Source organism: Miscanthus floridulus, chromosome 10, assembly GCF_019320115.1.
Source record: "Miscanthus floridulus cultivar M001 chromosome 10, ASM1932011v1, whole genome shotgun sequence".
Taxonomy (NCBI): Eukaryota; Viridiplantae; Streptophyta; class Magnoliopsida; order Poales; family Poaceae; genus Miscanthus; species Miscanthus floridulus.
Genome location: NC_089589.1, coordinates 119,233,202 through 119,247,239, shown reverse-complemented (window position 1 = coordinate 119,247,239; position 14,038 = coordinate 119,233,202). Strand labels below are relative to the sequence as shown.

The window sequence follows — 14,038 nt, the reverse complement described above, 5'->3', positions numbered from 1 at the left end:
GTAAATTTTAGGGGACGAACTAAACGAGGCGTAGATCCCAAAAATCAGCACATGCATATCATTCTGCCACGTGCTGATCCCGCACCGTCGCAGCACGACACACATCCGGGGCCACACCGATCCTGACACACACCGGATCCTCCGCCTGCCTCCCCTCACTGACCTCCCTCCTGCTCCATCCCTACCACTCCGCAACCCCCGCTGTGTCAGCCTGTGTGCTCCCCGCCCACGTACGCCGCGTCTCCGCCCTCCGTGATCTTTCCCTGCGCGGTGGGCCCACCTACCAATCAGTAACACCTCACTCCAGTCGCACCAAACACCGCGATCTCGCTCCCGTGCTGAACTGCTGCGCCCACAGGATGACAGGAACGCACACTTTTGTACACAGGCCCTCAAGTTGCTCTACAACCGCAACCACCATCCACTCCTGAAACCACTCACCGACTGACACTCTGGGGCCAGGGTACGGTTGGAGATCGTAACAATCTCAGGGGCTGGAATAAAAAATCCTCACGCCCATGGAAATATCCGGCAGCGGCCCGTCACCACCCCGCGACGCCGCGCTCTTCCTTCTTCTCTTCCCCTCGGCTTCGAGGGGTTATTTTTATTTCTTTCTTTCCTTTTTTTCCCTTTTTATTTTCTTTTTTCGTTTTTTTTTCTCGTTCCTCCCGTTGGGGTTTTGCGCCCCAACGAACCCTAATAATCGCCGGGGAGGGACCAGCGGCCGATCGCCCCGCCGGCAGGCATGCACCCGCAGCAGCGGATGAAGCAGGCCGCCGCGGCGCAGCAGCAGCAGCAGTTGATGCAGCAGGCCCTGCTCCTGCAGCAGCAGCAGCAGGCGCAGCCGCCCTTGTTCCCCGGGCACCACCACCCGCACCCCGGCCTCCTCGCCGCGCCACAGGTGGGTTTGATTTCTCGTCTCTCCGGTTCAATCGCGTGGGCGGGAATCGACGATCGATGGGGTTCTGATTTGGGGATTTCCGCGCTTAAGGCAGCCGGTGGGGTTCTGGGGTTTCGGATCGGATTTGTAGGTTCCGGGCTGAAGAGCTATTAGGGGTTCTGTGGTTGCGGTTTACCGCTGGAATTTTGGGATTTAGTAGTGTTCTGCGGTCGGTTATGTCAATCGCATCGCCATTTGTCGCGATTCTGGGATTCTCGTTGTGGGTGCGCGGCCATTTGTCGCGATTCTGGGATGCGGGTCGTCGTTGCGTGTCACAAACAATTTAGATTTCTAAATTCCTGCTAGGGTTTGGTGATTAAATGTTCTCGTCCGGCTGAGTTTGTTTTTGGTAATCGGTAATTTTAAGATCATCTTTTATCATTATGTGCATGGGGCGAATATTGTGGTGTCCGAATCTTGTTTTTGGTTCACTTTTAGTTTATTTTTTTCCAAAATATAATAAGATAGGTATGTTTAGTGGTGCACACTTTCCCAGTTTTGGAGGCTTTGCTTTTGTGTGATCCGGATATTTATTTGTTGGACTGTGATAGTGTTGTTTGATGAGTCACGATTGTTGTTTTCTTTTTTCTTAGTGAAGGAGACCTTTTCAAACTGCAACATCCTCCGGCTACAAACTGAATGCGTGATTTTAGTAGAGCTGTGAACTAGTTATGAAATCAGAGATGTTAACACTGTTCTTCACAGAGCCGTCTGCTTACACTTGTATGTCTTTGCAGATGGAGCCCATAGTTAGTGGAAACCTGCCTCCTGGGTTTGATTCGAGTACATGCCGCAGCGTGTAAGTGTTGGAAGTGGTTCTTTCCCTGATCTTATGACCTAGGACTGCTATAGTGCTAAATTCGTCTTTTAAGAACATCTCCATAAAAATATGGCTTTATTTCCCCCTTAGTTTCTGAATGGTCGAAATGAAACAGGGTCTTTATGCATAATGTTCTGTGTTTAATGTTATAGATCAAATTGCCCTCTGCATGTGGTAAATCTGCAAAATAATGTTGACTACCCTTTCCACATTTATCCTTTTTGTGCTCATCGATCACATTTTCAATAGGTATGTTGGCAATATCAATCTTCAAGTGACGGACGCAGTACTGCAGGAAGTCTTCCAAAGTATTGGTCCAGTAGAAGGGTGCAAGCTCATCAGAAAAGAAAAGGTGGGTCTTTCTTTCTTTTAATTAAAAAATAAAAAATGGCTAAAGATAGTTTGTAACAGATAAATCCATACCCCCACCTACCCCCAACACCCACTCGCCTGAAAAATTGTGGCTGCCTTTTCAGATTGCTCTCTGCATCTTATTTTGCCTTTTCTTTACCCGTATGTCTCAAGTCTAGTTACCATGGAAATACACACGTGTAACATGCTTTGCATATTTTCATTTTCATTGTCTTAGGCTCTTGTTTTGATGAATTAAATGCCTGCATTAATTCTTTCAATACTTTCTGCTAAGTTTGAGTTATCTGGTGCTTAATTGTATATTAGCTGTATTAAAATCACTGTGATACATAAAATATTTATTTTAGTCACTTGAAAATATTACGAGAAATTTTACTTATCGGGGAGAAGAGGAGGGGATTGGGTTGGTTGTTGATCCTCCTCCTTTTTTAATTGTATATATTATGCTAAGACCTTTTTAGGAACAAAAGTTCAATTTCAGCTGGTTGACTACAATCAGCGGTGTGCTAATCTTCTTTTACTGGAATGAAAGCACACATGCACTCTGCAGTTCAGCCTAACCTATTTATCTAGGTGGACATAAGAGTTTCATTGCTATTCATGTTAGTTTTTAAAAGTTTGATGAGTGCAATATGGTGAACTCTGAACTGAGATAGCATCGGGGAGCTGAGCCATGTATGTTACTGTGGTTTGACTTGTGGTGGACTGTAGACTAACCTATTGACATGTGCTTCCATACCCATCTCTAACTTATTACGCTGTACTATCAGTTCAAACACATATGAGAATTAAACGTTTGTGGTTAGAACTGATCCATCCATGTAGTAGTTGTTGTTTACTGCCTTTTAGAGTGACACCTTTCGACTAGCATATTATATCAGGGAGTTGGGAGAATGCCATAGTTAGAACTTAGAAGCTATTAGATGCAACGAACATTTTGAATGTGAGTCATATTTATTTTATTGGCTAAACTTTGAATGGATCTAAATAATTATGATTTTAAGTATGGTTGTTCTAGTGCTGCCAAGGATTAGGATACCTTAATTTGGGATACTGCATTTCGTATGTTTAATTTGTTAATTGTTAATGATTTACTGTAGGTTTGCTTATCCTCTATAAATTAGATTGTTTATAGCAATGTGGCCTTCACACTTTCCATTATGATGTTGCAGTCATCCTTTGGTTTCATTGACTATTATGACCGCAGATATGCTACACTAGCAATTTTATCTCTCAATGGCCGACCACTGTAAGTTTTTTTTGGTTTTGTACTCCCTTCATTTCTAATTGTAAGTCGTTTTGGCTTTTCTAGATTCATAGTTTTACTATGTATCCTAGACATAGTGTATATCTAGGTGCATAGCAAAAACTATGTACCTAGAAAAGCCAAAAAAACTTACAATTTGGAACGGAAGGAGTATGTGCTAATTTCTATGAACACTGCCCTGTTTTTTGGCTCTAATTTTCTAATTACCCCCAAAAATCCAGGTATGGTCAGCCGATAAAAGTTAATTGGGCATATACAAGTACTCAGAGGGAGGATACATCAGGTTTGGAACTGAAGATGAATTAATAATATATTCTATATTTGTATTTTACTTGTTTCAGATCATGCAGGTATGTGAATGTATGGTTTCTGAATTCTAAGCTTTGTATGCAGGTCATTTTAATATTTTTGTTGGGGATCTTTGCCCAGAAGTCACTGATGCTACTTTGTTTGCATTTTTCTCTGGATACTCTACCTGCTTGTAAGCATTGCCTGACTCTCATCTCCCCTCCATCATTTACTTGTCACTGACATTTTAGCAGAGTAGTTTGCTAATTGTCCAGTACATGGCATGTCTATTTACCAGTTTAGCTTGGTAACTTTTGCAGAGATGCTAGGGTTATGTGGGACCAGAAAACAGGACGATCCAGAGGGTTTGGTTTTGTTTCTTTCAGGAACCAGCAGGTAGTGTCGCCATTTTTAAACTATTTGTGCATCGTTGCCATGGACTTTTGGAGCTGCTGTTTCATCTCACTGTGTCATTATTTGCTTAACAGGATGCTCAAAGTGCGATAAATGACTTGAATGGTATGTTCTCTAGTTCCATGTTTCTAACTTATATATGTTCCATTTTGGAGTCCTAACTCCTAAGCTTCACAAGGTGATTACACCTGTTTACTTTTCTACTGGCAGGGAAGTGGCTTGGCAACCGTCAAATTCGTTGCAATTGGGCAACGAAAGGTGCTAATGCTGGTGAAGAGAAACAGATTGTGGACTCCAAGGTTGACCTGACAAATGGCACATCAGGTAAATACATGTGCTTTGACTTGAGCTTCTATTTTTCTTTGTGTTTCAAAAAGCGCTAGCTGCTAGATGTGCCTAGCAGCCTAGGTGGTGCTTGACATTTGTACTTTCTATGGATGGTATGCCATGCTAAATAAAGTATTTTTTGGCATACTCCCTCCATTCCAAATTATAGTTCAGTTTTAGTTTTGTCCTAAGTCAAAGTTCTCTAACTTGATGTTATATCTAGACTACAAGTTCAAATAAATGTACTATCATGAAGTTTCATGGAGAATTTAATGAAACTAATTTGATGTTGTAGATATTTGTGCATTTTCCAACAAACGTGGTCGCAGTTAGAGAAGTCTGACTTAGGACAGAGATAAAGTGAACTACAATTTGGAAAGGATAGAGTATATTCTAACCTTAGTTTTTACACCCTCCGTCCCAAAAAAATTGACATCCTAGTATTCAAAATTTATCCCAAAAAACTTAAGTCATTCTAGCCCACTAGACATAATGAGTCTATCCACTGTAATTGAGGGCGCTAATTAGACCCAAGCATGCTAACTAATCTGCATGCCTGCAATTGGTTCCTTAATTTTGTGTGCACTGTGGAAGGTTACCCATGTGACAGGCCTGTTTCAAGGGAAAACACTTCCTAATAAATAGGGTAGCACGGTCATTTTCCCTTGATACTAATATGTCTGAAAAATCCTAGGATGTCAAGTTTTTTGGGACGGAGGGAGTACAATTTTAATTCATAGGTAAGATGGGAATTTGGTAGAAGCTATACGTGTCACAGTTATGGCTTGAAACTGACCTGCGACACCTTTTAATAATCTTTTATAATGTTCTGCAGAATCTGGAAAAGAGAATCTAAATGAAGATGGTCCTGAAAGTAACCCTCAGTTTACTACTGTCTATGTTGGCAATCTTCCTCATGAGGTAATACTCTTCCAATAGAAGAGCTGCTGTCTATGTTTTGGCTTTCTATTTGCTATTACCATTTTTCTGTTAACATTTTTTATTGTCTTATCAACGTTCTTCCATGTTTTCTTGATTTCCAGGCTACCAACAATGATGTGCACCTGTTTTTCCATTCACTTGGGGCTGGCTCAATTGAGGAAGTCCGTGTAACTCGTGATAAAGGCTTTGGCTTTGTAAGGTACAGCACCCATGAGGAGGCTGCACTGGCAATTCAGATGGGTAATGGCCAACTTATTGGCGGGAGGCAGATAAAGGTATCTTTGGTTCTGGTTTTCACATTTCCTTGATAACGGGATTTAGTAAAATCCTGAAAGTTCCTAGGTCAATTTTTACAATAGAATAATATTGTTGGTGGATAACGGTAGTATTACTAGGCCTGCTTATGGGTCAAAACCCACCCTTTTCCAACCCACCCCCACCCCACCCCACAACAACAGGCTCAACCTTCCCAGCCCATTCCAAGCCACTCCAAACCCCCACTGAAAGAATTCACCCAACCCAAGTAGATCCAACCCAAACCCACCTACATTGACAGAAATTCGCTAGCAAGAGTGGCAACGGGGAGCAGTGTGGTGACGTGGAGGAGAGGGACAGAGGATCTGGGTGGGCGGGTAGATGCGCAGTTGTAGTTCTGCACGAATCAGCGGTGGTAGGGGAGGACAGGGCGCCGCCACGAGCGCCAACTCCGGTGCTTCTGCTTCCACCGGTCCAGCAAGAACGGAGCTGCAGATCCTGCCCACCACAAGTGCCACCTTCAGATCCTGCACCTGTACATCAAGCCAACCAGACCACTGTCTACAATGGTGTCTACAAGCTCAGGACAGTCGAGGAGTCCGACCTCTGCGAGGTCCTGCTGTACTGGTCGAGGCTGGTGACCGCGGCGGTGTCCTTAGTGGCCGTGGCCTCCGCGGTATTCCTGCTGGAGGGCAACGATGCCGTCAGGCAGGGCATCGACCTCCTGTACGCTGCCAGCGCCGCGGGTATAGTGCTGTCAACATGTCACTGCTCCTCATCCACATCTATGTCATGACAACCCCAATCAAGCGCTTCCTCTAGGCTTCGCTGTGGGCTGTTGGGGTGCTTGGCTTCCTTGTGACCTACCTCGTCGCTGCCCAGCTGCTGGACGAGGGCTTATTGACGAGGATGAAGGGTGCTGCTGCACCGCATGCGAGGTGATCGTCCGCCAGAGCAAAACCATGTGGTGGCAGTGTAGCAGAGAGCGCCGAGAAGGTCGAGGGCGAGGTGGCTCGGGTGCGTTTAGCCGTCAACTGTGGGAGTGAGTTTCGCCATGTCCATGGGTTGAACCCACTGGTTCCATCCGTTAGTATCATCTTCGGCCCTAACCTGACCCACCCTGCCCCACATCTCTTATACTCCCCGCCCCAACCCAGCCTGCTGATTAACCAATTCGAACCCTTCTAAACGAAATCAAATGAGAACCCACCCCATTTAACCCAAACAAACCCAACCCATTAGCAGGCCTAAGTATTATGTGAATGGTTTGTAGGTAATATAAATTGGTTTATCTACATTATCCCCTGAAAATATAGCCAGATAGTAAAACTTTTGTTTTTTTGGAATTTATTAAGGTATGTACAGAACATCTTGGTATGGTATGCACGATATTATCTAGTTGTTTAGTTGTATGAAATACATTGATCACAGCAAATTACTGAATAGTCTTTGCCTTAATTTGTTGCAGTGTTCCTGGGGAAGCAAGCCGACTCCACCAGGGACAGCATCCTCGCCTCTGCCTCCTCCAGCTCTAGCACCATTCTCCACTGGAGTGTCGGCGACAGATTTCATGGCCTACCAGCGCCTGGCCCTGAGCAAGATGGCCACGAACCCAACATTAATGGGTCAGCACGCCTTGAAGCAGGTCGCTGCACTGGGGATGGGCGGTGGAGCCAGCCAGTCCATCTATGACGGCGGCTTCCAGGGCATCAATACTGCCACCGCCACAACCTCCGCCCAGCAACAGCAGCGGCAGCTCATGTACTACTAGAGTACTACTCCATGAGGCACCAGCTACCTATCCCTTCAAGTGGGAGGCGAGGATGAATGGATGATGCCCCTTACTACTCCCCTATACATATTGTAGATGAATTATTACCAGGACCTTTTTTTTTTCTAATCTTTTAAGACCCATCTAAGTAACATGTCCTCTATGCTAGCTATATATACACCGTAGAACGTATGTATCTCCGGACACATGAAGACCCAAGGTTATAATTTTCTGTGTTTCACCATCTTTTATTGTGCTGTATGGATTTTCATTGCCAATTACTGTGTGTATTTTATTTGATGGCGAGCGTCATGTTCTCATCGACTCTGTACTAGTTAGGCCGTCCTACTGTTTGAAATGAAATTTCTAGCTTTTGCTATGCATATATGGAAGAGAAATTAGAAAATATAGATCCTTTCTACAAACTGTAATGCTCTCTTCACGGCGTCCGGACGGACGCGGATTCTCCGCTCCTGTCCGCATCCATTCTGGCTAATATGCGTGTTCCCTCTGATGCTCAGGATGTTGATTTCTCGTTCCGGTGTTTGCTGCTCGTGCTCTCCTCGGTCTGACTCTCCTTTGTGTTACTGCTACTCTCCCTCCTCCGCCTCGGCTACGCGCTGCCTCCCTTTCTCGCCATCCCTCCTTCCCTGCCATCGACGAATGAGAAGCAGCATCAGCAGCAGGTTCCCAAGGTCGCATGGCCGCCTCACCTTCTCTAGCACACCGGAGGGCCGTCTCGCCGTAGGGACCCCACCCACCCGTCCTGTCATCGAGGGTGTGAAAGGTCGAGATGTCGGATTAGAGAGGGGTGAATAGTCTTTTCTCAATTTAATCGGGCGTGAAAGGTCGAGATGTCGGATTAGAGAGGGGTGAATAGTCTTTTCTCAATTTAATCGTACCGGCTAACTGAAATAAACACGGAATTAAAACAATCGGTCTAGCCAAGACTATATCCATGTATCGAAGTTCACAAGCACCTTATAAATATTCTAATTAGGCAACAAAGGTGTCGGGCTAGCTAGAGCTCACCTATCCAATTCTAAGAGCAAGGTCACACAAACCTATACCACTAGTATTTTGCACACCGGGGAGCCTCTACACAATTCTAGTAAGCAAAACCACAAACCTCCTAAGCTCACTAGCAATAGTCAATAACAAGGCAACCAATGCAAAATTAGAGAGCGCAGACACTTATCTACTCAAACTAAGCAATGTGACTAACAAGTTTACATAAACCAAATTAGCCACGCAAGGGAGCTATTTCTATGCTACACAAGCAATAAGGTAACTAGCAAGCTACACAAGCTAACTAATTATAAGAGCAACTACACAAGCACAATGTATGTAAAAGTAGTTTGTGTAAGGGGATTGCAAACCAACGGAAAGAACAATATTGATACGGTGAATTTTCTCCCGAGGTTCACGTGCTTGCCAACACACTACGACCTCATTGTGTCGACCGCTCACTTGGTGGTTCGGCGGCTAATTGGCATCATCCGTCAAGCCCGCACATAGGGTACCACAAGAACCTACCCTGAAAGTAGCTAAATGACATGCTCAACTAGAGTTGCTCTTCGCGGCTCCCGCGGGGCGAGCACAATACCACTCACAAAGCTCTTCTCCGGAGCACCGCACAAGCTTCTTTCGGGCTTCGATGGAGACCACCACCAAGCCGTCTAGGAGATGGCAACCTCCAAGAGTAACAAGCACCACCGGCTTGTAACTCGATTACCTAGTGCCACTCGATGCAACCTCACGATACAATCGCACAAGTATCGCTCTCTCACACAATTGGATGATCACTATTGTCACACCCAATTTTAAGGATAAAATTGAATGCACAAAACTCGTGTGTGCCCAGGAATCAATCACACACACAAGCTGACAAATTACATAAAGTATCATCACGGTGTCTCATACATCAGAGTTATAATAAAACTTAGTCTTATACATCACAGCAGAAAGATAAAAAGATAATAAACTCTCGTGAACTTCATCACAGGGAAGGTCAACTGGTTGACCACAAGCCTAATAATCCTCCGGGAAATCCTCATACCCATTGTCATCTGTTACCCATCCGGAATTTTTATCCAAGTAAAGAAAATAAACAAGTGTAAGTACATTCCGTACTTAGCAAGCTAACATGGGGTTATGAAGCTAAAAAAGGATAGACTCTGGTTTACTGCAGTTAGCATTTTTAATAGGTCAAGCTTTTATTCTCAAGTATTATCAAGTTATGCTTAAGCACCCATTTAATTCCCATAAGAACAAATATCGGGGTCAGGTGTACCATATATCATCATTGAACAACTTTAAATGATCATCAGCAATTAACCAGTTATTCTGTGAGTTTTCCAAGCCGCTCGTAACCGTGAGCACGGCTCTTATAACAGTTTGTTACCCTCTGCAGAGGTGGTGCACATTCACCGCGAGTCGTGATCCCCATATGCCCGAGTTAATTACTCCCATGTCACTACCAAGGTGAGCGGGCAGGGTACACTATGAAGTCATTTCATAGGTTTCCCTAACAAGTTAGGGCCGCTAGGTTTTCTTGGCATGAAGATGTAGGAACCCCCCTTTCCTATGGCACAAATCCATCACGGCTATACTCATAGGAACAGAGGCAGCCCTATACCCAAAGTGGCAAGCCCCATTTGCGCCAAAAAGGTAACCTCTAACTAGTTAGGAAAGATCCTATTACTGAGCTAAAGTCAGAGCCATATGACTCTCCCGGTTGCACTGTTAGTCCCAGCTTTTGCCGACAGATAAGTCCTTATGGAGGGCCGGGAGCAACATGAACAAAGGTCATTTGCACTTTCGCCCTATGGAACAGTTGTTATAAATCATGTTACTCACTTTATTCCATAGTATTATTCATCAACATATATATCAAGTTCAGTTAGAGCACTAGCAATCTACCCATATGCATTTAACCCATAGGAGACAAGGAACAGGATAACAATCACTAGGATGTCCTTACGGGTATCAAAATTAGACACATGCAAATGAGTAATTGATTAAAGTGAAATAGGACATCAAGGAAGGCCCATGTTATACTTGCCTTGATTCACAAACTCGTGCTGGTCCTGCTGGTCGTCGAAGAGTTCTTGGTCTCCAACGTTTTCCTCACCGTCTGAACACGACCAACACAGCAACATACAGCATTCCAAAGCATTCATGCAAAGCAAACATTCCTATCATTAGAACAGTACACCAATAGCATTGAAATCAAGATAAAATGTTTGTAAAACTAATCTACGTCTCGCTACGATCACGTCAACGCGAAGTTCACGAAAAACGGAGCTAAAATGCGAAAGTTATGATTTAAACGGGTTTTCCTATAGCCATATATTTAATTAAATCTAATCATGAAATTAAGAAGTTCCAAACTTGACTAACAGTAGCTCCAACATGTAGCTTATGAAATTACGAAGCTAACGCGATTTGAATGGATTAATTCGGAGCTAAAACGACAATTTTATAAGCGAAACAGTTCAAATGGCATTTCTGTAAATACTGAAAGCGTACTTTTGACTTAAGCCGTGGAGTTTACGCTTTCTAATCGAGATTGCGCATTCGGGGAAATACGTTTTGGGCTGCGGGTTAGGACTTAGAAAAGTCCAGTGACTCTTTTGAAAAACAGCCACGCGAAGGGGTATCTTTCACTGGTGGCCGTTGATCTCGCGATGGACGGTTGAGATTAGACCGAGGAGGGAGAAAAGGGGGGGGGGCTGACCAGAACAGGGTCACCGGCGGCCAGGCGCCATGGCCGGCGGCGTGAAGGACTCGGTCGCGCACGGATTAGGGGCTAGGGTTCACCAAACGGACCACCGAGTGTACCGAGGGACGCGGGGGGAGAAGGGGGTCGCGGCCATGCCGTTTCGGCGGCCAGAAATGGGGGCTAGCGCGGTGGCCGCCATGGCCGGCGACCATGGCCCGTGGAGCTTGCGGCCAAGGCTCAAGAAGCCAAAAAAAACGAGAAGTGAGATGCACTGGGAGATAGAGGGGAGGACGGCGAAGCTCACCAAGGGGGAAATGGAGACGGAGGCTGTCCGCGCGGAGGTCCCGAGCTCGACGATGGTGGATCCCGGCGACCACGGCAGCAGCGGTTGTGGCCTTCCTCGGTGCTTGGCAAGCACGAAAATGAGAGCGGGGGGGGGGGGGCAGCCGGTTGCGCGCGGAGGGGTCGGGCTGCTATTTGAAGCGGCCGAGGCGCGAGGAGGGGTGCTCCCTCGACGCCGTTCGTGGGCGACGGTTGCGGCGCGGGGCGAGCGGGAGGTTGGGGGCGGCGCCGACAGGTGGGCCTGGACGGTCAGTGGCTGGGCGCGGGCGGTTGCCTGGTGCGGGCTGGGCGCGGCTGCTGGGCTGGGTGCGGCTGCTGGGCCGAGAGCGGCGGCTGGGCTGAGCGGGGAAGGGGAGAGGAGGGTGAACGGGCCGCGCGGGAAAAAGGCCATGTGGGCCGAAAATGAGGGAGGGGAGGAGATAATTATTTTTCCTTTTTATTTTCCAAACAAATTTTCCCAAAGGCATTTTCAAATAATTTTTGAACTCATTTGAACTCTAATTCAAAAACAATCATCACATGAGTAAATAGTGCAGCAGCATGTATGCATTCAAAAGTTTCAAATCTTATAATTGATTTTAATTCCCCAAAAATTATTAATTTCCTATAATTGAATGCACACTTAATAACATAATTAAATCAAATTTACTTATTTAAAAGAATGAAAAATTTTGGGTGTTACAATTCTACCCCCCTTAAGATGAATCTCGTCCTCGAGATTCGGGTGATTGCTTGCTCAAACAGTTGGGGATAAGTCTTTCTCAGATCCTCTTCTCTTTCCCAAGTAGCCTCATCCTCTGTATAACGATTCCACTGCACCTTGCACATCTTTACTGTTCGGCTTCTCGTAACTCTTTCGGCAGTTTCCAAAATCTTTATCGGATACTCTTCATAAGTAAGATCTTCCTTGACAACAAGTTCTTCCAAAGGAATTTGTTCTTCTGGTACCCTCAGACACTTTTTCAACTGGGAAACATGGAACACGTCGTGCACACCGGACAAGCTCTCAGGCAGTTCCAACTGATAAGCTACTTCTCCATGTCTCTCTAGGATCTTAAAAGGTCCTATATACCTTGGTGCTAACTTTCCCTTCATATTGAATCTTCTCACACTTCTCATTGGTGACACTTTCAAGTACACATAATCACCAATCTCGAAAGTCAGCTCTCTTCTGCGGGTATCAGCGTAACTCTTCTGTCGGGACTGAGCTACTCTCAAATTGTCTCTAATCATTCTCACTTGTTCTTCCGCGTCTCTAAGGACATCGGGACCAAACACTTGAGTTTCTCCAGTCTGATTCCAGAACAAAGGCGTTCTACACTTACGTCCATACAATGCCTCGAAAGGTGCCATCTTGAGGCTCTTTTGATAACTGTTGTTGTATGAGAACTCTGCGTAAGGCAGACTCTTATCCCAACTATCACCATACTGAAGTGCACAAGCTCTCAACATATCTTCCAAAATTTGGTTGATCCTTTCAGTCTGTCCATCGGTTTGTGGGTGGTACGCAGAACTAAAATTCAACTTTGTCCCCAAGGATCTATGCACTTTATGCCAGAATTGCGATGTAAATTGGGTGCCTCTATCCGACACAATTTTCTTGGGAACACCATATAAGCACACTATTCGTTCCATGTACAACTCTGCTAATCTTGCACCATTATAAGTAGTCTTGACTGGTAAAAAGTGAGCGACCTTGGTGAGTCGATCCACTATTACCCATATTGAATCATAACCTCTTTGAGTGCGGGGTAATCCTATAATAAAATCCATACCGACTTCTTCCCATTTCCATTCAGGAATCTTCATTGGTTGTAGTAACCCTACAGGTCTTTGATGTTCAGCTTTCACTCTTTGACAAGTGTCACACAAAGCCACATATTCTGCCACATCTCTCTTCAAACCATACCACCAGTACTTTTCTTTGAGATCTAAGTACATCTTGGTACTTCCGGGATGTATAGAATAAGCAGACTCATGGGCCTCTTGCAGAATTGCATCTCGGATAGCTTTCACTTCAGGTATACATATCCTTTTCCGAACCAAAGAGTTCCATTCTCATCCATTCTGAATCCGGGTGCCTTTCCAAGCACTATATTCTCTGCTATCTCCTTAAGTTTTTCATCCTCCAATTGTCCTTTGTGTATCTCCTGCTCCAATGTAGGCTCTATCACCAATTCCATTGCATTAGTGACCAGGCTCAAGTTGAGATACTCCATTTCAGCACACAATTCTACTGACATAGATGTTATCTGAATTCCATTAGCATAGCTCTTTCTGCTAAGTGCATCAGCTACTACGTTTGCCTTTCCCGGGTGATAATGCACTTCCAAATCATAGTCTTTGATCAATTCCAACCAACGACGTTGTCTTAGATTCAGATCTGATTGGGTGAAGATATACTTTCAAACTCTTATGATCAGTATAGATATCACTCTTATGTCCAATCAGATAATGTCTCCAGATCTTTAAAGCATGAACCACAGCTACCAATTCCAAGTCATGAGTAGGATAATTCAACTCATGCTTCCTTAGTTGTCTAGATGCATATGCAACAACCCTTCCTTCTTGCATAA

General features: G+C 44.9%; 1 protein-coding gene across 1 annotated transcript; it reads left to right on the top strand.

The window, feature by feature from the left end:
- The first annotated feature begins 567 nt into the window (after nucleotides 1-567).
- On the top strand, nucleotides 568-7,806 carry LOC136487053 (oligouridylate-binding protein 1-like). The gene is made up of 12 exons (XM_066484170.1): nucleotides 568-901; nucleotides 1,678-1,739; nucleotides 2,010-2,112; nucleotides 3,305-3,381; nucleotides 3,621-3,682; nucleotides 3,793-3,880; nucleotides 4,008-4,083; nucleotides 4,176-4,206; nucleotides 4,312-4,425; nucleotides 5,264-5,349; nucleotides 5,472-5,645; nucleotides 7,094-7,806. The coding sequence occupies exons 1-12, from the start codon at nucleotides 746-748 to the stop codon at nucleotides 7,394-7,396; spliced, it is 1,332 nt and encodes a 443-aa protein (XP_066340267.1). The 5' UTR covers nucleotides 568-745; the 3' UTR covers nucleotides 7,397-7,806.
- The last annotated feature ends 6,232 nt before the right edge of the window (nucleotides 7,807-14,038 follow it).

Excerpts from the sequence above, each read along its gene's own strand:
- LOC136487053 (XM_066484170.1), top strand. The coding sequence starts at position 746 with ATGCACCCGCAGCAGCGGATGAAGCAGGCCGCCGCGGCGCAGCAGCAG. Across the intron at positions 1,740-2,009 it reads TCGAGTACATGCCGCAGCGT|GTATGTTGGCAATATCAATC; the intron begins GTAAGTGTTGGA and ends CATTTTCAATAG. Across the intron at positions 5,350-5,471 it reads TTGGCAATCTTCCTCATGAG|GCTACCAACAATGATGTGCA; the intron begins GTAATACTCTTC and ends CTTGATTTCCAG.